General features: G+C 37.9%; 1 protein-coding gene across 2 annotated transcripts in view; it reads right to left on the reverse strand.

The window, feature by feature from the left end:
- The window catches only part of LOC103290323 (A disintegrin and metallopeptidase domain 3-like), a 92,922-nt gene that overhangs the window by 11,566 nt on the left and 53,964 nt on the right, over window positions 1–27,392 (reverse strand). The window contains exons 11-18 of one of the 2 annotated variants that reach the window (XM_054720315.1): window positions 25,988–26,124; window positions 23,574–23,760; window positions 19,996–20,094; window positions 13,966–14,161; window positions 13,385–13,475; window positions 12,914–13,103; window positions 5,007–5,093; window positions 2,940–3,057 (exon numbers count right to left, since the gene is read on the reverse strand). In XM_054720315.1, coding sequence (XP_054576290.1) covers window positions 2,940–3,057; window positions 5,007–5,093; window positions 12,914–13,103; window positions 13,385–13,475; window positions 13,966–14,161; window positions 19,996–20,094; window positions 23,574–23,760; window positions 25,988–26,124 — 1,105 coding nt within the window. The remainder of the gene's footprint in view (window positions 1–2,939; window positions 3,058–5,006; window positions 5,094–12,913; window positions 13,104–13,384; window positions 13,476–13,965; window positions 14,162–19,995; window positions 20,095–23,573; window positions 23,761–25,987; window positions 26,125–27,392) is intronic. The other variant, XM_054720316.1, reaches the window with a different exon arrangement.

The following is a 27,392-nucleotide window of genomic DNA, read 5'->3' on the forward strand; positions in this document are numbered from 1 at the left end:
TTCCTAGACAATTAAAAATTTACTCTTATGTAGAATCTTTTACATAAATCTTAATTGCAGATCTACTCATATTACCCATAGCCAAAAATTAGCAACCAACCAAATGTCCTTCAGTGAGTGAATAATTAAAGAAATGTTGATATATCCATTAAAAGAAATACCAATCAAAATATAAAAATGAAGTATTCATATATGCAACAATTTACATTCAGGTCATGGAATCCATGTAAGAGAAAAGAGCCAATCTTAAAGAGACACAAATTGTATGAATGTATTTATATAATATTCATGAAATAACATAATTCAAGAGACAGAGCAGTTCAGGGGTTGCTAGGAGTTAGGAAAGGAGGAAAGAAGGAATCAGCGTAGCTGTAAAAAGGACTAATATTAGTTTAGTGATAATATATGTAGTGATACCATTCTGCATCTCGATTGTGGTGGTAACTACACCAATTTGAACATGTGACAAAATTGCACAGAACTAAATACACACACAGGTGCAACCAAAAAACACAAATATATGCACAAATGAGTGCATGTATATTGGTGAAGATCGAAAAGTTCTATGTATTTTATCAATGTCCACTTCCAGGCTTGGATTTGTACTATAGTACTGCAACATGTTTTCCGTTAATGGAGGCTGACTGAATGGTACACAGAACTTCCTTCTACGATTCTTTGCAATTCATTGTGAACCCATAATTATTTCAACATAAAAGTTAAATAAAAACCCAATAGAATATGATTACATATATAAAAACTGGCAAAACAAAATCAAATAAAAAATAGCAATATCAAGTGCTTGTGAAGTGTGGGCTGATGGTGCAGAGAAACTGGATCTCTCATTGATGAATTGGGGGATGAAAAAAGTGTGCAGTCATTTTTGAAAATAGCTTGGCTATTACCTAAAAAATTAAAATTACACTCACTAAAAAAATACACTTAGTAAGTGACTCAGCAATCTTTCCCCTTGGTATTTACCCACCAAAAAGTGACAATATATGTGTATTTTATATATATATGTATATAATTCTATATTCATATTTATATCAGTTTTATTCTTACTACCAAAATCTTGAAAGAACACAAATAACCTTCAATGAATGCATTGATAAGAAAATTATAGCACATCTTTTCAATAGAAGGCTAGTTAAAAATAAAAATGAATGAAATATTAAAACACATGACAACAGGCATGAATACCAAATGGATATGCCATTCTGGGAAAAGGAAGTATCTAGGAACAGAGAACAGGTACTTCTATTCCAGGAATTAACAGCAGGAGATGACTGCAAAGGTGAAACCAGAGGGAGGATCTGGGGTGACAGGTCTATTGTGTATCATGATGACAGCTAATAGGAAAACAAGTCTGCTCATTTTTTTCTGTACCCATAGAATTGTATACCACAGAGAGAATATATAAAATGTATAAATTTTTAATGAGCCAAATATGTATAATAAAAATAAATATTAAAAAGGAGATAATGGCTAGTATTTTTTTACCAAAATGTCCAAGAATACATCAAGCTATAGATTCAAGAATCTCAGCCAATCCAAGAAGGATAAATTCAAAGAAAAACACATCTTGGTAAATCATAGTGAAACTGGAAAATCAAAAATAGAAAGTAAGTCTGAAATTCAGACAAATTATTTTAAAAATCATTATATTATTGAGATGTATGAGAAGAATGTCAGCGGTATTCTCATCAGAAAATGGAAGGCAGGGAACAATGTGATTATATCTTTGAACATCTGAGAGAAACAACTCTCAATGTAGAAATCTACTTCCAGTGAAAATACCCTTCACAAATTTAGACATTATAAAAACATATTAAGACAAAGACTGCAAGATAGACACAAAAAGAGGAATACAAAAGGAAGTTTTTCAGGCTAAAGGAAATGACCGGTAGAAAACTTTTAATGAGCTGGAAGAGTTGAAAAGCCCTAGAGAACAGTAAATCTGTGGGCAAATGTAAACATTTGTATTAAAAAATATTTAACAATCTATCAGCTACCTAATGCAAATAATAATGTATAGTTAGTGTTATACTATAATATATAAATAAAATACATAACAACAAAAGTGCCAATAGTGGAAAGACATTAATGGAAATCTCTTCTGAGATTTATACATTGTGAAGTTTTGAAAAATCAAATACACCACATTTGTTTATGAATGTTCACCAAATACATGGAAAAATGTTTTGTAATATCTACTATTCATATGCTATGGTTATGAAAGATTTTATTATTTTTTAACTTTCTTTAGTATAGTCAACTTTAAAAATGCAACTAACACATTATAATAGCTAATTCTTTAGATATAAACTATATACTATAACTATCACCTATTCTATAATTTAATAACACCTAGAAAACTCTGCTGTATAAATAGAAATGTATGAGTAACCATGGTTAATTTTGGGAAAAGCCTATTAAAATGTTCACTTCTAGATTTGAATTATAAGTACATACAACATTTTGATTAAAAGTATGATTTAGAGTTAGCTGCTGCACTGGGTGGGTAATAGAGTAGTCACAATGGCTATTTAAATTTAAATTCAATAAAGTAAAATAAAATCGAAATTTTAGCTTCTTAATTGCACTATCCTCATGCCAGGTGTTCAACAGCCACATCAATGGTGGAGATGTAGAACATTTTTTTAAAATATATTTTTATTCATTTCAGAGAGGATGGGAGAGGAAGAGCAAGATAGAAACATCAATGATGAGAATCATTGATCTGCTGCCTCCTACATGGCCCCTACTGGGGATCAAGCTCCCAACCCGGGCATGTGCCCTTGACCAGAATCTAATCCAGGACCCTTCAGTCTGCAGGCAGACACTCAATCCACTGAGTCTAATCAGCTAGGATGAGATGTAGAACATTGCTGTATGTGCAGAAAGTTCTGTTGGAGCACACTGATCAAGATACTAACCCTTGGGGAGAATCCAAAACCCATCATCGATACTTCCTCCTGGTGATGACGGTGTTTCCACACATTTTGGAGGAGAATATCCCAAATCACAATGGCAATTCAAGTTAGTATTGCAAACCTAAAACAAAACCAAAGGAAGAATAAGAATACTAAATGTGCAATAAAAAATTAAATGCTATATTAGTCATTATTCTTCAATGCACATTGTGAAAGTATTAAATTTAGCATAGTAGAGGAAGTGTTTATTTTAATGTGGAAATAATTTCTAAAATAAAATTTTACAAAATATATGTCCATGCAGTATCTTTCATAAAACAGATTTCCCATTAATTGTCTCTTGTATTTGAAAATACAAGTAGATAACATTTTTGACACAGCTGAAATATCTTTCTAGAAATTATGAGGATAGATGTTATAAAATTGTGGAAGTTTAAATTTATTATGAATTGTGTTAGATAAAAAATAGCTGTGAGAAGGGCAAACATTTATCAACATTATGGACAAACTCAAGGAAGAATTTGCTTAAACAGACACAAATATAAAAAGTATTTTGCTAGAAAATATCTATAAATGTGAGCTGGGACATGAATTGAAAGGAGGGTAAGAAGTAGATGAGGGAATCTAGAAGTAGTTCCATGCAAAAATTCAATTAAGATTAAATAAAGAAGGAAAGAAACATAAAATAAATGTAAATAATAGTACATTTAAATTATTTGGGAGAAAATTTTCAATCAGGACACATAAAAAGGTCATTTTTTTCATGAATTATTACAGTATAAAATATGAAGGATCAATATGGCAGAAGACACTAGTCACAAATTTAAAACCAAAGGCATGCTTGAAAACCTTCCAAAGTTTCCAAAACTTCTATAACTCAATAGATAATGTCACAATGGATGGGAAAATAGAAATGCAAATGGTAAATATAAGTATACATACAGAGTAAAGAACTTTATCATTAATTATTAAATAAATGCAAATTAGCAATGGATTTACCATGTTAGAAGAGATGGAAAAACTGAGAGAAACTGGTGTGGCCAGAATTAGAGGAAATGCACCTTTTTGTACAAGATAACTGGAAGCAAAAACTGATACACTGTTTCTTGAAGACAATATAACATTACTGAAAAGTTTAATGGGGCATACATTTGACCCATCAGATATTATTGATAACAAGTTAAGAAATCAAATAAGCATGCAAAAATGAATCTACAACAATGTCCATTGAACCACTATTTATAATAGTTAAGTTAAAATTATCAATATACCAAAGTCCAATAGTGAATGACTTAAAATATATAGTGGAACAGACATACAAACAACAAATTGAAGCCGTTAAAGTGCATTAAAGATTGGAATACACAAAACATCCTGCTCTCACTCAAAAAAATATTAGACTACTAGAGGCCCAGTGCACTGATTTGTGCACCTTGAAAGAAAATTAATTAGAAAAAATATTTTAGAGGCCAGGGAGGAACCGCAGGAGGGCTCTAGGGAGTGTCCGCCTAGCCTCACCCAGTCCTGAACAGCCAGACCCCAGCAGCAAGCTACCCTACCAGTAGGAGCATCTGCCTCCTGGTGGTCAGTGCACGTCATAGCAAATGGGTGAATGATTGAACAAATGGTTGGAAACTTAGCACATTAGGCTTTTATTATATAAGATAAATATTATGTGTAATAAAAATATATTGTGCATGGTGACATATATATTATAACATACACTCAATTATAAACAATTTTATATGTATATATAATTGTATATATATATATATTATCTTTAATAAATCTATTTCCAAAATTTTACAATCTTAATCTAACATTATAATAACACATTATGCTTTATATAGCATTTTGTACAGAGTTCAAAGCTTACTAACTCAGGAGACCTAGAAAAATCTGATTAAACACATAATTCATGTACATATGTATACAAAATGAAAATGGATTTTCTAATTTGACTGCAATTTTCCATAAGAAATTTCCACATCAAATAATTGTGGATCTCACTGTTATTGACATGAATTTAAAAAAATAACTATACATAAAAATAGGGTAGCCATTACTTACGCCATGCCCATTGCACAGTTTTGAAGCATTACAGGATGCTAGGTCTTTGTGATCAGTAACATAATTGCAATGTCCAGAAAGACAAAACTAAAATTTTAAAAATAAACATCAACAATGAAAATCAGGAAATGCAGAGTTGAACAATTGTTCTTGGTACAAAACAATGCACAAAATTTGTATGTACAGGAGAAGGCAAAAGAACGTTTACAGTTGGGGGAAAAACATGCAAGTTATGATTATTTACATTATTTACACACTCCTGTACTCTACTTTGTTTTGCATACACAAATGTAAACCTGCATAGGCCCACCACAGTCTTTATAAAACAAATGAATCTACACTAATAAAAGAGAAGCATGCAAATGCACTATCAATCTGCTAAACCCACCAGCCAATCAGGAGGGAATATGCAAATTAGTAGGACAAAGATGTCGGCTGCCCAGCTGCTCCAGGTGCAGAGTGGCCAGGCAGGGCAGGACACCTGCTATGAGAGGGAGGGCAGGGGTGAACGGATCTATAGGAGCAGCACTCTGGCCACAGTGAAGACTAAGACTGCAGACTACAGAGTCTGCAGCGAAGATGAAGATGGCAGACTCTGGCCTGAGTCTGCAGCAAAGGCAGCAGACTCCGGCTGGAGTGAAGGCCTGGGTCCCGGGTGCTGGAGAAAAACCAGTGCTGGAAGCCAAGGTAAGGAAGGCCTATTGCACGAATCTCTTCGTGCAACCAGCTGCTAATCTGTTAAATAATAGTGGTGAAAGTGGACATCATTGTCTTTTTCATGATCTTAAGGGAAATGCTTTCAGTTTTAGCCCATGAGGTTGGTTGTATCATTTTTATACATGGTCTTTATCTGTTGATTTATGATCCCTCTATCTCCACTATTGAGATTTTTTATCTTATATGTGTGCTAGATTATATCTATTGATATGATCATGTGATTTTTATTTTTTATTTTGTTTATGTGATGTATCTTACAGATTTATATATATTGTACCAACCTTGCATCCCTGGAATAAATCACACTTGATCAGGTCTATGATTTTTTTTAATGTATTGCTGGGTTCAATTTGCTCAACATAATATTGGAAGTCCCAGTCATAATGATCAGCCAAGAAGAAAAAAATAAAGGCATCCAAGTTGGAAAGAAGGAAGTAAAACTGTCAGTGTATGCAGAAGACATGACACTGTAATATATAGGAAACCCTAAAGACTCCACCAAAACACTACTAGATCTAATAAATGAAATTGGCAAAGCTACAGGATACAAAATAAACACATGGAGATCCATGGCATTTATATACCCCAATAATAAACTCTCAAAACGATAAACTAAGTAAACAACCACACTTATCATTGCATCAAAAAATAATAAGGTAACCTAGGAATGAATTTTACCTAGGAAGGAAGTAAAAGGTCTCTACTAAGGAAACTATATGACATTGAAGAAAGAAATTAAGGTAGATACAAACAAGTGCAAGCAGAGTCCATATTCATGGACTAGAAGAATTAACATCATTAAAATGCCCCTACTACCCAAACCACCCTATAGATTCAACACAATTCCTATTAAAATACCAATGGCATATATCACAGAACTAGAAAAATATTTTAAAATTCTTTCTGGAACCAAAAAAGACACCAAATAGGAATCTTGAAAAAGAAATATAAACTTGAAGGGATCCCAATACAGCTATCAAACTATACTACAAGGCCATTGTAATCAAAATAGCCTGGAATTGGCATAAGAACAGACATATAGACCAATGGAACACAACAGAGAGCCTAAAAATCAACCCACACATTTATGGTTGATTTATATTTGACCAAGGAGGCAAGAGCATACAATGGAGTATAGATAGTCTCTTCAATAAATACTGTTGGGAAAATTGGATAGGTACATGAAAAAAATGAAACTAAAGTCCAGGAAGGGGCAGGTAGGGGGAGGGGGATGGAGGTGGATAAAGCTTAGGGGGAGTGAGACTCCTGCAATAATGTCAACAATAAAAATTTTTTATAAAAACACCATGTGAACCTGGATTTTATGACATCTAATATTTGATAGAAAATGAAATATTGAGAATTAGATACTATTTTCCCTTGAGGGAGCAGAGTACTAATTGGCATAAGCACAAAAATAGTCAACTTGTACTGATCACTTGTAATGTGGTAGGATCTGTCTTACCACTTTCTATGCATTTTTATAAAATATATTCATACTGACACTGTGAACGTAATATTTTCATCCTTATCATATTTGACAAGAATTTATTTTACACTATTAAGGTCATGCCATGAATTATTGGCTAGGCCAATATTCAGTGCAATAAGTATTTTACTCACAGATTCTAGTGACCAATGCTAAATACAGCATTCTTGTAATTTTTACATTTTTTCCAACTTTAGTAACAATATCCCTTTGTCTTTCATATTATCGATGTGACCTTGAGCAACTTATTTATCTCTCCATACCTCAGTTTATCCATCTTGAAATTTGAAATAGTAATTATATCCAAGTGAATAAAAAAATACATAAAGGTCATGAGGATGAAATAATTTGATACACATAAACAAAAGCAATGCATGACACATAGTAAGTGATCACTAAATATAGGTTTTACTTTATTTATTGATTTCACCTGATTTTCATGCAGACTTTATGTTAATATTCCTCTGTTCAAATTTAATTTAATTTAATTTGAATACATATGGGGCACCTTCTCAAATGATCTGTTGGCTTTTATCAAGTTATCAGATAGACTATCCAATATAGATGAATAGTCTAAAACATTAATTATCACCTGACACTATTGGCATAAAAGAAGGAAAAAAGTATCAGCTTGTTGATTAACATAAATTGCTCTAATGAAGCCAACAGGAATAATAAAATGTTGGACAAACCAGAGTTACCAGTCCTCAAACTAGTACTTTCATTCTATGCTCCATAAACATTGTCATTGAGGCAATAATAAAATAGTCATACTTCACTGGGTTGTTTTTAAGGGGGAAATAATCCAGAAAATGTTAAGACCCAGGCTTAACAGATCATTTTGTAGTTGGCTCTTTTGTAAGGGGGGGGGGGGTGGAAAGCAAGAGACACCATAAAAGAAAACTCTGATCAATGGCTGGGATGATGTTTTGAATATAAACTGGCATATAAGACTTCCTTCTCTCAAAAAGAGACACAAAGAGTATCCCAGAAATAGTCACAGCACAGTTAAAAAAATCTCTAATATAACTAAAACTATATTTCCTAGGAGTAATGCCTGTTTATGTAAGCGTATTTTCTTATAGTCCTGTGTATTCAAATGGATAAAAAACAGTTCATATTATTTATTAATTGATTGGCAACATTTACATACCACAAACAATGTTTTTAAAATTTCAAAGGCATGTATGTGCTGAGATGTTCTTATCTCCTCTAGAATAGCCATGTGGCTATAATCATTTTGATAAACCATACTCCTGTTCTATATCTTATCAATAAATAATTCAAAGACACTTTAAATCACAACCCACATTAAGCAAAGTTGCATTCTGGGATAATGTCTAAGTCTATGCAGTATATTGTTCACTTAAAATTACAGTATTAAATTTAAGAATGTTTCATTTAGAATTATTATTTTGTAAAAAGGGAGAGATGTTTTTTTCATGTTGATAAATAAGAAATAACATCTCTCTTTTTGTATTGATCAATCATTCAATCAAGATACACAGAAACATCATTTAATATATAAAATGAATGATAATTTTCACAAAGGATCACAATACACGAGAGTGAGGTAAAGACACCTTAAATTTCCAACCTCTCTAAAATCAATTGAATAATTCACGATAACAAACGAAAATAGCTTAAAATTTTAATTAAATACCCTCAGAATGATTCCAGGATTTGGCACACATAATAGCCTCCTTTTTCCCAATAAAAAAGATTTAAGGAGAATCAGAAAGAGACAATTAGAAGATGAGAGATTTAAGAATTTACAGGGATTTTGAAATAAAATGAAGGCCATTGATGGATAAGGAGAATCCAACCACATCCAATACAATAGCATAGGAGAGAACCTAGCTGATCATCCTCATAGTGCTCAAGAGGAGCTGTAACCTCAGAGTCATATGGAAAAACAGGGAGAGAGCTGAAAGGGCGGGATTGGGAAGAGAGGCTAAAATGTGCTATTATTAATGGAAGCCTGTCCACAAAACCACAGAACTAGTTAGCTCTCAACCCTCACTACACACCTATTCCACTCAATGATACAATGCAGTCAGCACAATACTTTTTAAGCGCAGGGACAAAATTTGGAAGGGTATATTTTTTCTTTTTTAAAATATATTTTATTGATTATTTACAGAGAGGAAGGGAGAGGGATAGAGAGTTAGAAACATCAATGAGAGAGAAACATCGATCAGCTGCCTCCTGGCACACCCGCTACTGGGGATGTGCCCACAACCAAGGTACATGCCCTTGACCAGAATCAAACCTGGGACCCTTGAGTCCGCAGGCTGACACTCTATCCACTGAGCCAAACCGTTTAGGGCAGGTATATTTTTTTCTAAAGCAACTGAATTAATGGTGACTACAGAATTCAGGCTTCTCAAGTGATCTGCCATAGAATAGGCATTATCCAATTAAACTATTGTAAGTTTCATGGCCTGAAAGCCAGCTTTCAAAATGAAGACTGTCATGAGACAAACCCAGTCACACAGACAAAGCTGCCAATTAGTTTTCTTTAATACAAAACAGTGTGGGAGTAAAAACTCATGGCAGCTTAAAGCTCCTGCTGAACAAAGCAGGTAAAGTCAAAGTATTCCTTCCTTCCCTCCTTCCTTCCTTCCTTCCTTCCTTCCTTCCTTCCTTCCTTCCTTCCTTCCTTCCTTCCTTCCTACTTTCCTTCCTTCCTTCCTTCCTTTCTTCCTTCCTTCTTCTTCCCTCCCTTCCTTCCTCCCTCCATCCCTCCCCTTCTTTCCCTTCCTTTCCTTTTTCTTTTCTCTCTTCTTTTCCTTCCATGGGGATATTGCCCAGTTGGGCATGGGCTAATGATCAGACTTTCCCAGGTAAAGAACCACTGCTAGAGAAAAGAGGACTCTGTAAAGCCTTATAGTGCTGCTGGGACAAACCAGAGGACTTTCAAATGCAAGATTCAATTCCCACAGAACATTAGCTGAATTCCATTATTATGTAAGACTAGACGCCCGGTAAACGAAATTTGTGCACTCAGGGAAGGGGGTCCCTCAGCCCAGCCTCCGCCCTCTCCCAGTCTGGGAGCCCTCTGGGAATGTCTGACTGATGCTTTAGGCCCGCTCCCTAGGAGCGGGCCTAAGCCATCAGTTAGAGTCCTTAGCACTGCAGCAGAGGCCAGAGAAGCTCTCACCACCACCTCTGCACTCACCAGCCTTAAGCCCAGCTTCTGGAGGAGCGATGCTCCTCCTGTGGGAGCACACTGAGCACCAGGGGGAAGCTCCTGCAATGAGTGTCTGCCCCCTGGTGGTCAGTGCACATCATAGAGACCAGTCATTTCACTGTTCAGTTGAATTTCATATTAGCCTTATCTCTATAAAAAAGAACCAGGGTGTAATGACTAATTACGACCAAAGGCTAACCAACCAGAAGTCTGTAGGACTAGTGACCCAGCAGTGACTGTTGAAGGGCCTTTGAATCAGGCTCAGAAAGAGACCTGAAGAGAGAATCAGGGGCTGATCTGTAGCATCTGTGGTAGCTTTAGACCAGCACTTGCCTCTCTCTTTCCCTCCAAACCTGGCCAGCAGCCTGCCTCCATTTCTCTTTGAGCCTCCACCAGGGCTGATGATCAGCCCTGCCTTTCTGATCAGGCCCCATTGATAGGCCCAGAGATGCTGATTGGCATAGAAACTGGCCAATCAGAACCAAATCTGGGTCAACTGTGAGGAGGCAGTGGCTGCTTAGGAGGTGAAGCTTTTGATGTTGCCTGGCATAGAAACTGACCAATTAGAATCAATTCTGGGTCAACTGTGAGGATCCAATAGCTGCCTAGGAAGTGGAGCTTTTTGACACTGACTGGCACATAAACTGACCAATTAGAACCAAATTGGCCAGCAGAGGAGGGCAGGGGAGGGCAGTTGGGGGCAACCAGGCCAGCAAGGGGAGGACAGTTGGGGGCAAGATCAGACCAGCATGGGAGGGCCATTGGGGGCAAGATCAGACCGGCAAGGAAGGGCCTTTGGGGGCGAGATTAGTCCGGCAGGGGAGGGCAGTTGGGGGCAACCAGGATGGCAGGGGAGGGCAGTTGGCAGCAACCAGGCTGGCAGGGGAGGGCAGTTGGGGGTGAGATCAGGTCGGCAAGGAAGGGCAGCTAGGGGTGATCAGGTAGGCAGACGCAGTTAGGGGTGATCAGGCAGACAGGTAGGGGAGCAGTTAGGAGTTAGCGGTCCCAGACTGCAAGAGGGATGTCTGATTGGAGAGGATGCAGGCTGGGCTGAGGGAACCACCCCCTCCATGCACGAATTTCATGCACCAGGCCACTAGTATTATATAGGATGTTAGAACACTACTTAATGGCAATGTTCAGTAGCATTTGTATGTCTAGTTCCTATATTGTTTTATTTCCATTATTGTAACTGTTTTTCCTGTACATAAGATATAATTTCACTCTCACTACTTTTAAGATCCTCTTTCTTTGTCTTTAACTTTCCAAAATTTTATTATGCTGTATCCTGCCATGGATTTCACTGGATTGATCCTATATAATGCTCTTTCAGTTTATTTCATCTGTGGGCTTATGCTTTTTGCCAAATTTGTAAATGTTCCAGGCATTATTTCCTCAAATACTTTTCCAACCTTAAATTCTTTATCCTACATTTTAGAATGCCAATGTCTTGGGTTATATATTTTCTTAAAACTCCTCATGTCCTTGAGGCTCTATTCATTTTTTAATCCTATTTTCACTCTATTATTCAATTTGGGTATTTTTTAGGGTTCTATCTTTAGCTTCACTGATTTTTTTCTGTTGTCCCCACTATTCTATTCTGCTGCTGAGACCATCATTGAATTTATATATACAAGGTGGGGCACAAGTATGTTTACAGTTGTGAAGACAGGAAAGCACAGAATTCATTTTTGTATTATAATTTATTAACTAGAAGCCCAGTGCACATATTTATGCACCAGGAGATCTCTTGGCTTGGCCTGCGGTATCGGACCAAAACAGGCTCTCTGACATCCTTCGAGGGGTCCTGGATTGCAAGAGGGTTCAGGCCAGTCTGAGGGACATCACCAGAGCATGATCGGGGCTGGGAAGGGATGCAGGAGGTTGGCCAGCTGGAGAGGGATTGCGGGAGGGCACCAGGGCATGTCCAGCCCATCTTGCCCACTCCCGAAGAGCCGGATCCCAGCAGCAAGATAGCCTACCAGTTGGAATGTCTTCTCCTTAGTGGTCAGTGCACATCATAGCAACTGGTCGACTGGTCTAATGTCTGCCCCCTGTGGTCAGTGCATGTCATAGCAAGCAGTTGAATGGCCTTAAGCATATCATTAGCATATTATGCTTTGATTGGTTGAACAGATGACCGGACAACTGGACACTGAGCATATTAGGCTTTTATTAATAGGATCATTGTGTTACATTCCATACAAACACCTATAAACCTATTTTTGCCCCACTCTACATTGATTATTGTATGTTTCAATTCTAAATTTTCTAAGTGATTCTTCTTTACATCTTCTTGTCTCCTTGCTGGAACTCTCTAACATTTCATTAGTTTCCAGCATGTTTGCAAGCGCTCATTGAAACATGTTAATGATGGCCAGTTTAGATTCTTTGAAAGGTATTTCTAACATCAATGTCAACTTAGTGTTAGTTCATTTTTTTGGAGTTACACACACGGACATTCACACACACACCATATATATAGAATCAAGTAAAATTTATATTTACCTTATTTTCATCACAAATAGTACCATCAGCTACATAGGTAATATCTGGAACTGGGACTTTTGAACCCTTTCTTGTAGCTGCTGACATACATACATGGCCATTAAGGTAAGTGTATTGAACATCAAAATTTCTCGTTTCCGCTATACGTGAATGTGTCCATTCACAAACTATCTTTGCACACAAAGTGGCACTGGCAATATAAAACAGAGAGAGAAAATTCCCCATATGTCACTTTGGTACACAATTTGTTAGGTAAATAATGATTTAAAATATGTGAATAATTCAAAACGTTACTCAGAACATAACACCAAAGCTACTCAGAGCATACACCATATTATTAAGTGCAACATATAAATTCATCCATATGTACTAAATTCATCTCGCACTTGAATTAAGTGACTTATTGCAGAAAACACATACACACAAACACATACATGCATTTGGAAAATGGATAGGTTTTAAAATACACACCTAAAATCACAATACCCTCTACGACAGTTTCCAAAGTCATCTGATAGAAAATTCACTTCTTCTGCACATAGATACGTTCCACCTTTAGCAACTGAAAATAAAAACTTCCAGTTACTCATCTTACAAAAATTAAAACTAAAGTGTGGTATATTAATACAGAGACATCTAGACAGCAGCAAAATCCAATCAATGCCATCTACTACAAGTATTTGATGTCTCCCACTGGATCTTCCAGAATGAGAAACACTCCCAAAAGCTACCCACTAGAGAAGAGAAGTGGTATAATCTTGCAGAAATGACTTAAAAGTCAATCATTTACTTTCTGATATACAATTCTAATAATCTATTCCCTGTATACCAATCCCATGAAATTTGCCTAATGTCCTATTCTCTTTGTCTTATATTTACTAAGCTCATTTTGTTCTTGACATAATTCAAAGGTATTTGGATTTGCAAATTTATTTTCAAATTTGGATTTAAATAAACAATATATTTATGTGGATTTTAGGGTGAGTTGCTGACTTTAGAAAAACACAGTTCCAAAATGAACCCCTGAAAAAAAACAAAAAAACAGCTATTACATTTTCCAAATAACTCCGCACACTGTCTAGCTGGATCTCGACATATCCCTTTATAGCAAAAGGCGGTTTTATTGTTACATGGTTCTAAATCAATAGCTTTCATGTCTGGCACACAAAACTCAGATGTTCCAGTGCAATATTCTGGAAAATCACATGGATCAATGCTTTTCCGACATAAACGTCCTCTTGGGAGTAACTGTGAGGAAAAAAATGGGGAGAGGGGTAATACATTTTATTCAAATGATTTGAAGTGATCCCCACATGGCAATGCATCAAGTCTTACCACACTACTCCAAACAAGGTATTATTATCTGCTATTATAATTTACATAAACTGTCATTATAGTTAAGAATCATGAGAGGTTAAATGAAATGTCAAACATCACATACTATTGAGTACTGGAGCAGGAGCGGTATAACTCAGATTCCTGACTGATGCTATTGACATTAAGCACCGCCACTGTGCATATTATCCACTGAGCAGGATACCCTACTTTTGAAATAATTTATTCTATGCTAACCTATCATGAAGTTTAATTGAACATGAACATAATGGCATCAGATCATGTTCTCACACCCAACACCAAATTCAGAAGCAAGTATGTATGTGATGTTCTGAAAGAAGCAGAAATGTTAAACACATAAATCAGTGTCTTTTTTTTCCATCTGAAAATGTTGCATTGACTTTAAAGTAATGTTGAGCTCTCTCGTTGTTCCTAGTAATTTCAAATGAGAGAACAATGGTAAATTAAAAGTGGATTCCAGTGACAGAGTAAGGGGCAGGAGGAGGCTGTTATCAAAGCAGAGGTTCTAGGATGAAGTCTTTTCAAGGTTATTGCTCAGGTTTCATGATTGAAACTAACTGTTTGGAAAAAAAAAAAGAAACTAACTATTTGAAACAAAGGACACTGATGATTTCTTTCTTTTTTTATATATATACTAGAGGCCTGGTGCACAAAATTCATGCACCAAGGGGGAGGTGTACCTCAGCCGAGCCTGCACCCTCTCCGTTCTGGTATCCCTCTCACAATCCAGGACTGCTGGCTCCCAACTGCTCACCTGCGTGATTGCCCCTAACCATTTCCACTCACCAGACTGATCACCCCCTAGCCACTCCCCTACCAGCCTGATCAACACCTAACTTCTCCCCTGCCTGCCCAATTGCCCCTAATTGCCCTCCCCTGCTGGCCTGGTCACCCCTAACTGTCCTCCCCTGCTAGCCCGATTGCTGCTAACTGCCCTCCCCTGCCAGCCTGGTCATTCCTATCTGTCCTCCCCTGCTGGCATGGTCAACCCTAACTGTCCTCCCATACAGGCCTGGATGCCCCCAACTGCCCTCCCCTGCTGGCCTGGTCACCCCTAACTGCCTTCCCCTGTAAGCTTGGTCACCCCTAACTGCCCTCCCCTGCTGGCCTGGTTGCCCCCAACTACCCTCCCCTGCAGGCCTGGTCTCCCACAACTGGCCCCCTTCCCCTTGCTGGCGTGGCTGCCCTCACATGCCCTTACCTGCAGGCCTCATCCTCCTACTGCTCTCCTCTGCTGGCCCAGTCACCCCTAAATGCCCTCGCCTGCAGGCCTGATTGACCCCAAATTTCCTCCCTTGCAAGCCTGTTCGCTCCCAACTGCCCTCCCCTGCTGTCCTGGTCACCCACCACTGCTCTCCCCTGCTGGCCATCTTGTGGCAGCCATCTTGTGTCCACATGGGGGTGGCCATCTTGTGTGTTGGAGTGATGGTCAATTTGAGTATTACTTCTTTATTATATAGGACTAGAGGCCCAGTGCATGATTGAATCATGCACGTGTAGGGTCCCCTACATGCTTTCGCTTTTCGCGGTGGAGCTGGGTGCCTGTCCGCTGGTGGACCAGGCCTTTCAGAAGCCTCTGGCTCAGCCTGGTGCCGGAGCAGACAGGCACCCAGCTCCCCCACTTTAGATGGTCTGCGGCCGCTAAGGGGGGCTACCCTGCTGTTGAGAGGCACAGGGGGTGGGACTCCCGCCCCCTGCGCCTCTCAACAGCCGCTGAGGGGGGCTGTGGCGGACACCTGGCTACCCTGCCGTTGAGAGGCACAGCTGGGTGTCCGCGGCAGGCACCCTCAGTGGCCGCGGATCTGGCCGTTGAGGGGCACAGGGGGCAGGCGTCCCGCCCCCTGCGCCTCTCAACAGCAGGGTAGCCCCCCTCAGTGGCAGCGGATCCGTGCCTCTCAATGGCCGGATAGGCCACCCCGAGTACCGCCCCACATCCTCCCGCCGCCCAATCATGGGCGTAGCGGAGTGATGGTAATTTACATGTTACTCTATTATTAGATACGATTATTGAAACAAATAACATTTGTCAAGTATCAACCAAAAATGTAAAAAGATTAAGTGAGAACATTGTGTTTGTAACTATGATTTAGATTCTATTACATCTTTAGCTAATTAAATAAAATTATAAATTTACTTAAAAGTTCTAGAGAACTAAATCACAAAGAACCCAAATGTCCATCAATTTTCACCTCAATTTTTAAAAAGGACCTAGTTAGTGAAAGCGTTCATAGTTGTAATGCTGTGGTTATACTAAATACTTACTTCAAGATCAATAGAAAATATCTAATATCAAGATTCGCATAATTGTTTTTCAACTTTGGGTTCTTGGGGACTAATTAGACTCCTGAAATTCTGTCCTAATCCTGATTCTAGTCTTAATCATATTTCTAAAATATTTCTGAATTGATATCATTCTCATTTCAAGAAATTTTCCTTTAAGAATGTACCCCATCTCTACCACGAGAGATTATGAATTTTGAATCTGCTCTGACTCAGGATGATAGTCAGAACACTTCTCCATAGACACAGGGAATGGAACAGTGGAGGAAATTTAATCTAGCAGGATCAGTCACGTTTTCTTCTATTAAGCATAGAGACAGATGTTGGGAAAGAAAGGATCTCTCTACTCTTCTGAAATATTGTACTGTGGACTAGACAGCCAGGAAGCACAATGAGCTATCTCTGTTACACATGCAGAAAACTGTCAACAAAATTGCAAGGATATGCAATAGATGTATAGAATAAGAATTCTATTGTTCCTGTTTGAAATAGTCACCTGAGCACTAACTAAGACTCATCTTTACCTAAGCTTTATAAGTATTTGTTTTCCTTTGCTTGGCCATTATCAAGACACAACCTTTTGTGACACCAAGCTTGGACCTAGGCAGTATTATGCTAATTGAAATAAGCCAGTCAAAGAAAGACAAATACCATATGATTTCACATATTTGCATGTGAAATCTAATGAACAAATTAAAGAAACAAACAAAATAGGAACAGACTCATAAATACAGACTGACAGCTGTCAGAGGGGAGAGGGGCTGGGCACGGGGTAGAAAAGGTGAAGGGATTAAACAGTACAAATTGGTAGCTGCAGAATAGCCACAGAGATGCAGTTTGCAGCACGAGGAATATAGTAAAACATATGGAGAAAACTGGGTATGGGGGCAGGTGGGCCACAAGGAGTCCACTCTGTGAAGTGCATGGTTGTCTGACCACTTTGCTCTACATCTGAAACTGGTGATGAATGGAATTAAATTCAAACTCTCGCTGATTACTCTATATAAACCCCTAATATGCAAATAGACTGAACAGCAGAACAGACAACTGAACCAGTCGCTCTGATATGCACTGACCACCAGGGCTCATGCACGAAACATGGTGGGTGTCGGCCACAGGGCGATTGTGGAGCAGGTGGGTGGGGACACCATACCAGGTGAGGTGCCAGTTGCTGTCATTGAAGCGAGCCTCTGGTGTTTACTGAAAATTCTTTACATCCAGGCGCCACAGCCCCACCCAGCGCTCACACCTGCTGTCAGCACTGGACCCCTCACACCTGCTGCCAGTGCAGGAGCCTTTACTCACTCCCAATGCTGGTGCCAGGCCTCCTCATACCCGCTGCCAGTGCCACAGCCACTACTTGCACCCAATGCTGGCACCAGCCCCAATCGTTCCACACCATCAGCAGGAGCGAGCCTGGCCAGCACCATCAGCCCATGGGAGCGGGGTTGCCAGCAGACAGGGGACTGGGCTGGAGCACAGAGGATGGGCTGAGACCCTCCCCTGTACCCACTGTAGCCTCGGGGCCCACAGTTCCTTTCAAGATGCACATATTTCTGCACTGGGCCCCTAGTAATAGAATAAAATACTAAAGTGCTAAGTGTTGGTTATGGTTTGATTTATTTTCATTATAAAACAAATTCCAGAATATGTTGATAGTTTTCTTTTTAACCACTATTTAGAAAATTAAAGAACTCTTCAGCTTATTCTTCTCAAAAGTAAAGTCATATAATGTCAAATGATATTTTAGTCCCTTGATATATAAATAACAAAAGCTGTGTATCTAGAAGTTTTCACTAGATAACTTTGTTGTTCCACTATGACATTAAAATTATACTATATCTAAGGAATGGAAAAAATAGTATTAGAAGCAAGTTTTATTTCAAATTTTTGTAAGCTTCAATCTAAAGTCCACATATAGATAGAATGCTCATATCTTTTAAAATTTCACAGATCAAGTATATATAAAAAATTTATAATAAACATCATTTTGTGCAATTTTTAAAAAAAGATACAACTGACCACTACATAATGTGTATTTAAGATACAACTGACCACTACATGATGTGTATTTAAGAGTGCCAATTAATTTTTTTTAATTTCACATAGAAATGTCTGTGTACTGGTTAGAAACAAGTTATTCATTGCTATGTTTCAGTAAAACAGCTGGTTAAATTATTGTCTTCCATATCTTTGCACTTGGATTTATTTCTATTTAAATAGAAATGTCATTTATTAAATATTAGATAAAATTGCTAAATTTTGAAAATGTATTGGTGTAAATTAGCCTACTTGAAAGTAGAAGAGAAGAAAATAGGAAGACTTTTACACTTATGGCCAATAAAGGAGAGCAGTCTTAAATGAGAGCAAAAGCAAAGTTCTATTTTCTAACACACATAAAATTAATGTAAACGAACAAAGTACTTTTAGCTCTTGCCCTAAAGCTCTCCCTAGCAACTTGTACCGTGAATTTTCACGCAATCAAATGTAGTGATTATCTCCATTTTAAAGAACTTGGGATGTAGGTCAATGGCAATGGACTGTTTAAAAAAGCTGTATTGCACTGGTTTGGAGACAAAGGTCAACATGAGAGCTCTAATGAAAAGAAAAGCAACAAGATTTACTGCTAAGAAGTAGAAGCCCTGCCTCTATATACTCATGTGCCTTAAATATAACTGGCCATTGGTTCTAATTACTAGCCCACAGAGTGAAAATGAACACATATAGAACAAAGCAGAATAATGTTGTGAGAGATTTCATTGAAACAGAAAATACCTCTCTTTAATCACTTTTATATTTGTTATAGACTCCTGAAAGGGACACTAAATGAGGTGCTATAATGATGCAAACCACAGAAGACAAATCCTAACCAATCCCCTCTCAGATGTGGCTACAGAGAAAAACGTGAATGGAAAACTTCCCAAGGGAAGTCAATTCAATCCTCCACTTCAAGACTAGGAGTCCTTGACCAAGGCAAACTTCACTATTTTATATGCTACATATTCTACATGGATTCCTTTTTCTAGTATTTTCAAAATCAGATTTTTAAAAGTACTGTCTTTTATTGGAGCATTGCATGTCAACTGTGTGTTAGCTGCTCATTTATAATTTTGTCGTAAGTTGTTTCATGATGAAGAGCTTCACTCAGGTAGCACCACGAGGAATTCATCCCACCCAAATAATCTGGAATTGGCATTTAGTGCAGTAGCTAGATGGATCTTGAGTAGAAATTGAAACAATACAGTGAGTAGTGGAGCTAAATAGTATGGAGAAAAAGACCTAAAGACATCATCTAAATTCTAAAACCAACAGTGTGTGAATAGGGTACAAAAAAGTAGCTTATGTGAAAGATGTGTACAAACAAGTTTTTTAAAAACTAAAGTAGAAAGAATGCACAAGAACACAACATTTTCATGAGGTGAAACAGTTATATTTAGAAAGCTTACCAGACAAGTTTTTTTGTCACAGCATGGTCCATTGCCACATTCTGCAAATTTAATGAATGTACAATTTTCAGTAAAACAGCATTTTTTAAAATCACATTCCTGAAAGCAAATACAATCAAATTAAATAATTAGAATTTGCCATCAAATAGATAATTTTATTTGTCAAAATAAACTAATGTTTGTTTCTAAGTTAAATAGAATTAGAGTATAATGTTTACTTCTGTATTTATTTATAGTACTGCTTCATTTGAAATTATGGTATTTTCCGTATAGAAAAGAGTGGTATTAAATTATGCATAATTCCATGCTCAAGAAATTGAACTGTTAATTATTCTTTGCAATTAATTTTCAATCCCCTTTGGTTTTATAATCATACTAGAGGCCGGGTGCACAAAATTTGTGCACGGGGGCGGGGGGAGTCCCTCAGCCCAGCATGCACCCTCTCCAATCTGGGATCCCTCTCACAATCCAAGACTGCTGGCTCCCAACTGCTCGCCTGCCTGCCTTCCTGATTGCCCCTAACCGCTTCTGCATGCCAGCGTTATCACCCCCTAACCACTCCCCTGCCAGCCTGTTTGCCCCCAACTGCCCTCCCTTGCAGGCCTGGTCCCTCCCAACTGCCCTCCCCTGCTGGCCATCTTGTGGCAGCCATTTGTGTACATATGGGGGCAGCCATCTTTGACCACATGGAGGAGGCCAACTTGTGTGTTGGAGTGATGGTCAATTTGCATATTACTCTTTTATTAGATAGGATACATACACAATGATTTTCTACATTTACATTTTTTATTTGTACATTATAAGTACATTTCCATATCAAGTCTTCTCAGGAAATAAATTTGCAAATGTATAACGAGTTATGATAGTGACAAAATAGAAGTTTCTAAATTATAATATTTTGGTATTATAAGAAATGTTTCAGAGAAAATTGTTGTCATTATTTGCTTAGCTCCAAATGAAAGAAAATTTTACCTATGGACCTGGAGAACATAGTACTAAATGAAATAAGACAGTGAGAGAAAGACAATACCATATAATTTCACTCATATGTGAAAATAAATGAACAAACTGAGCTACTAAGCAAAATAGAAACACATTCATAGGTAGAGATCAGACATTCACCTCTGGTGTGATGGGGTGATGGTGTGATGGTGTCAAAAAGTTGATTGGGAGTCAAGGGAATGAGAAAAAAAAAAGTTAGAGAAGGCAGTAATAAGAGGGAAATTATGTCAGTAAAGGCCTATCTCAAGAAACAAGTGAAATCCCAATTAAACAACTTAGCATTCCATCTTAAAGAACTAGAAAAGGGGCCCTGTCTGGGTTACTCAGATGGTTCCAATGTTTTCCAGATACAATAAGGTTGCAGGTTTGATCTCTAGTGGTGGCACATACAAGAATAAACCTATAAATGTATACATAAATGGAACAAATCAGTGTTCAAACATACCCATTCTGTTTACAGTCCTCTTTATAAAACAACTAGAGGCCCGGTGCACGAAATTCTGCACTCAGGGTAGGGGTGAGAGGATCCTCAGCCCAGATTGTGAGAGGGCGCAGGCCAGGCTGAGGGACCCCACCGGTGCATGATCGGGGTTGGGGAGGGATGCAGGAAGTTGGCCAGCCGTGGAGGGACTATGGGTGGGATCCAGGGCATGTCCAGCCCATCTCACTCAGTCCCAATCAGCCTGACCCCAGCAGTGTCTGCCCCCAGTGGTCAGTGCATACATGTCATAGCAAGCGGTTGAACAGCCTTAGCATGTCATTAGCATATTATACTTTGATTGGTTGAATGGCCAAGCTGATGTCTGGACACTTAGCATATTAGGCTTTTATTATGTAGGATGCAAATCAATTGGGTGAGAAAACCCCCCAAAAGTTCCATATAACCCAAAGGGCCTCTTACATGGATCAACACCACAAATAGGAGACTGTCCATCTATAAAAACAAAGAGACAAACAAAACCAGAAGTAGCCCACTTACTGTTTACCTAAATGACAAGATCACTAGAATCCCTCCCTACAAAACTCATCTCAAGCCAAGAAAACTTAGTTTACTGGAGAAACAGCATACATATGAGCCTTCTACAATCCTATATAATAAAAGGCCAATATGCAAATAGACCAAATGGCGAAACAACCAGAAAAACCGAACAACCAAACAATCGGTTGCTATGACGTGCACTGACCACCAGGGGTATGTGCGGAACAAGACGGGCATTGGCTGTGGCGGGGTGGTGGAGCAGGTGGACAGGGGAGGGGCACCAGACCAAGGTGCAGCCCCAGTTGCTGTCATTGGGGAAAGCCTCTGGTGGATATTGAAAATCATTTGCTCCCACGAGCTGTGGTCCTGCCCTGCATCCCAATCACAGCCGGCATCAGAGCCGCTGCTCGCACCCACTGCCAGTGCCCAGCGCGAGTCCCGATCACTCGGCACCATCAGTGGGAGCAAGCAGCGGTTGCCGGACCTAATGGCCCATGAGGGCTTCTCCCTTTCCCCCTGCTCCTGAGGGGTGACTGGGGTAGCACCCGCCGCTCGCTCCCACAGAGCACCAATTGCTCTGTGCCATCAGCACGTGGGAGTGGTGTAGGCGGGAGTAGGGCTAACAGAAGACAGGGGACCAGTGTCCAATGCCAGAGGGTCCAGGCAGGGGCATGGAGGACAGGCCGAGACCTGCCCCAGTGCCCACCGTAGCCTCCCTGCCCACAGTTCCTTTCAAGATGCATGAATTTGTGCATTGGGCCCCTAGGTGTAAATAAATTTTCACCATATAAAACAACTTCAAAATACAAAGAATGAATTGAATAAATTCTAGTGAGAAGTAGGCAAGTACAACTGTATCGCTAGAGGTATCAATATAATTTCTCAAGTGCTAAGAGGTCAGACAATCAATATTAATAAAAATACAGAGATTTTGAGTCATTTGCTTACATTTGTAATGCAATCAAGTTATACAAAATTTTTTTCCTAATAATTAGAACCTTCATATTTCCTAGAAAATCTATATCATTCACAACATCACAATGGCTAAGCACACGAAGACAGTCACAACAAAATTCACTGATTAATTAATTATCTTACCAAGCACAATTGAAAGAAATAAATACAATGATAGTGAATGATGCATTATGATTTATTCAGTTCTGTTCAACCAAATTAAAATAAATGAAGTTCCCCAGATGCAAGGTCTGAAATTAAGCGGTGAGGAGGTAAACAACACACACTGTATAACTTTGGGAACCAATACTCACTTGGGAAGAATTCAGGAGATGATTTAGGTGACTATTATTGAGGGTGCTAGTTTTATGAAACAGAAAGGTGAGTGTTGCTACTAATGGTTGCACAATGAACAAAATTGTATTGAATCCATGCTACACTTACTCCATACTTAAATTCTTCCAATGTTTCAAAATCAGGAAGAGTCCATCCTCACATGCCCAATATCTCCATGTCTTAGTTGATGAAATGGTGCAACATTTGACAAAAAGCCCTTCCCTTGTGTTGCACATCTCTATTTATAGCACTATCTGATAAGCGGAAAAACAAGTCTTCAGCTATGCCATTAATGACTGACACTAACCTCTTCAGTGCCACAATCACATTGCTCTCCCGCTTCCACAATTCGATTGCCACATGTTGCTTTTCTTCCTTGGACCACCACTTTGGAAATGGTTTGATTCTGAAGACATTCAAATTCAGGCTGTGAAACTACACGTTTAAATTCATCCACGCTGCAACTGCTAAACAACTTTACACCACGGGAACGTCTAAAATTAAATTATATTCTTCAGATAAATGGAGTAAAATCACTATCAAAGTAATACTCCTCAATATAGCACTACTAATTCTGTACAACTTCAGTCAGAGAAAAACAAGAAGGAGGGGGAGAGTGCTTTGATTTTTAATACAAGTCATAGAAAATGTAAGCAATGAGTTCATTTATATTATAAATATAAATTTATAATATAGAATTCTAGCAAGTAGAGGAAGTTAAAGTGACATGAGTTAGAATATATTAAAACACAACAGTGCTTGACACACAAAAGTTCTATTTAAGTAGATGAGTCAATGATTTCTGAGCTCCCAGGTCTGTGAGATTTTTGGAGGCCCCACTGTGTTAATTTATTTTAATTCTTTATTGATTAAGGTATTACATATGTGTCCTTATCCCCCCATTACCCCCTTTGCCCCCGCCCCCTGCTCGTGTCCTCACCCTCCTAGTCTCTGTGTCCATTGGTTAGGCTTATATGCATGTATACATGTCCGGTGGTTGATCTCCCCCCATTCCCCCCACACTCCCCTGCCTTCCCTCTGAGGTTTGAGGGTCTGATCGATGTTTCTCTGTCTCTGGATCTGTTTTTGTTCATCAGTTTATGTTGTTCATTATATTCCACAAATGAGTGGCATCCCTTTGTTAATTTTATTTCCTCCTGCACTTACTTCATGAGCGTCTTATTTTGTTAGTGAATTGAACCCACCTGTTGGTATCTTTGGTGTGTTCCAGTTTGGGAAATGTAGAATATGCTTTTGCTTTTTTGCTTGTTTTCCTTTTACTCTTTATTTTGTCAGAGACTTGGGGGGACTAAATTACCATCCGACTTCCATCTTCTCCCTTTTCTTAAAACATAGTATTTTAAGAAAATACTATGTCCTAGGTATGGAGCCATCCTCTCTAATTCTAATACTGCCTTCCTTTCTATGACAAGCCCACAAAGCTATATCTTAGGGCACCTCTTTCACTAGTTTCAACTCCTTTCAAATTGATCTGTCCAGGGTTTTAATTCCCAACAATTGCTGATGGCTCACACACTCTAGATCCCTTGCCCTCAGAGATCCTGATTATATAACTGTGCACTTAACTCTAATAAATGACTCAGAGCCCCCAATATAACATTTAAAACTGCCTCAAGATTTCCCAATTTCTCCTTTCCTAAAACATTTGCCTTTTTCAATATCTGTTGTGATAGCCAAACATGTACAAACAATTCTTGCCATTTCCATTTCTCTCAATCTTAATAAATTGCTGTAATTAAGAGAATCATCTCCCCAATGTTATTATAATATTTTCCCTCTGATGTATTATTCATTCATTTTAAGATAATTTTTATTAGCCATACTGTATAAATCAATTTAAAATGTGGTTTGCTACATTGATCATAAAATCCCACCTCTCACATCATGATTACACGATCAGGCTCTTTCCTACATACCCTATGTTAGTTACTCCTGAACTTCTTCCCCTGACTTAGTGTTCTTTAGCCTCCTTGCATTTCACTTTATTTTCCTTGTATATATGTCCTTATAGTCCAAGCTATGTCTCTTGGTTTTCATTGTTATCCCCTTACCCTCTCAATTTCCTCATAACAGTCTGTTGAGTTTCTCAAGCTTGTTGCCATCCAAGTGTCACTTGCCTGCCCTCCCTGAATGGTATTCAGTAAGTTCTTTAAATGAATAGATTCATTTCTTCTCTTCAAGCTCCTACAGAATTAATTCTTAGGCCACGTTATTAGCAAGTTTCCTTTTCCCATGTATTCCCTATTTACCTCCTTCTGGGCATCTATCGCAAGATGTTTATATTTTGTTTATTCTATGGCCACTTTTTTCTTTCCTCTCCCTGATGCACTAATATAAGATATTTAGGACTTACTTACCTTGTTAACCATTGGTAAGGCAAGCACACAATCCTGCAACACAGTCACTGCTCATTACATTTTCAAAATGAATAAATAAATTTCACTTCAAGACTATAGTAAGCCCCAGAAAGTCACTAACAACAAATACTTCCTCTGTGGACTGTCACATTGAATATAGAAATATTAAGCACATTTTCTACAATATCAAATCCTAGTGATATTTAATAATCTTTAAACAACAACATATCTATTTAATTAAAATCTTCTTACCCATTAGTTATATTGCAAGCAATTATACATTAAATACTACTACAAACATTTCACCAAAAACTACATAGAGTTTATAGAAACAACGCCTTACATTGCTTGAGGATTCATAATGCATGCAATTCCTGGACAGTAACAATTATAGATGTCATCATATCTTAATCCCAGATTAACTCCAATCAGCTGTGTCATAACAACTGAAAATGCCTCTAAAGATATCCTCTCCGGATACTAAATACAAAAACAACAACAACAACAACACAGTATTGCTTAAGTTATTTCTCCATCCTTTTGATCATTTCAATTAATAATTTGTGGGCATACTACCTAAATACAAACACAAATTTAAGAATATAGCATGAAAAAAATTGGTAAATTGTGGTGTGTTTTATTTTTTTAAGACATGGTATTTTTAGTCCAAATGGCATTGACAAGAAACAGATAAAATTAATGCTGTTTTTGTGTTTTTATTACCTTACTCCTTGAAATCCAATTAATTTAAAAAATTTTTGAGAATAAACATTGTTTGAGTCACTCCAGTGAATGCTTGGAAAAATACAGAAATTCTTAAAAGTTAAATTGGAAATCAATTTTGTCTTTATCAATAGTTTTAGGAAAGATGGTTTGTTGCTTTCTTATCATTTTTTTATCATAGATTTGCTTGTTAGCACTATTATATAACTATACATGGAATATCCCATGCAATAAGAACAAAATATACCACATTCTCTTCAAGAGTACATAAACATTCTCCAGTACAGACCACCTGTTAGGCTACAAAACAAGTCTCACAACTTTGAAAATATTGAAATTATACGAAGTATCTTTTCTAATGCCAATGGAATGAAACTACTAATTAATGAGAGAAGACATTTTTGAAAATTCACATGACTGTGATACTTCAACAATATACTCTTAAATATTAATGAAACCAAAGAAGTGAAAAGGAAATTAGAAAGTACCTTCAGAAAAATGAAAATTAAAATAGAACATACCCAAACTTATGGGATCCACCAAAATTTGGGCTATGAGGAAAAAATTTAGCTGTAAACACATACATTAAAAAACAAAGAACCATGGCTTGTGTGGCTCAGTTGGTTCAGTGCCATCCCATTCACCAACGGGTCACTGTTTCAATTCCCGGTCAGGGCACATGCCTGGATTGCAGACTTAAATCCATGGTGGGGAGCATGCAGGAGGCAGCTGATCGAAGTTTCTCTCTCATTGATGATTGTCTCTCTCCCTCTCCCTTCTTCATTCTCTAAAATCAATTAGAAACCATATTTTAAAAAAAGCAAAAAAGAAAGATCTCAAATGAAAAACATAACATTAAACCTAAAAGAACTAAAAATAAAAGAACAAAATGAATCCAAGAAAATAAATAGATATAAAATCTAGAGATGAAAAAAATAGGGAGAGTAAAAAAAAAATTTTGGTTCTTTGAAATGGTCAAGAAAACTGGCAGACTGTTAGCTAGAGTAACCAAGAGAAGAAGAGGT

This window comes from Eptesicus fuscus, chromosome 8 (assembly GCF_027574615.1).
Source record: "Eptesicus fuscus isolate TK198812 chromosome 8, DD_ASM_mEF_20220401, whole genome shotgun sequence".
NCBI lineage: Eukaryota > Metazoa > Chordata > Mammalia > Chiroptera > Vespertilionidae > Eptesicus > Eptesicus fuscus.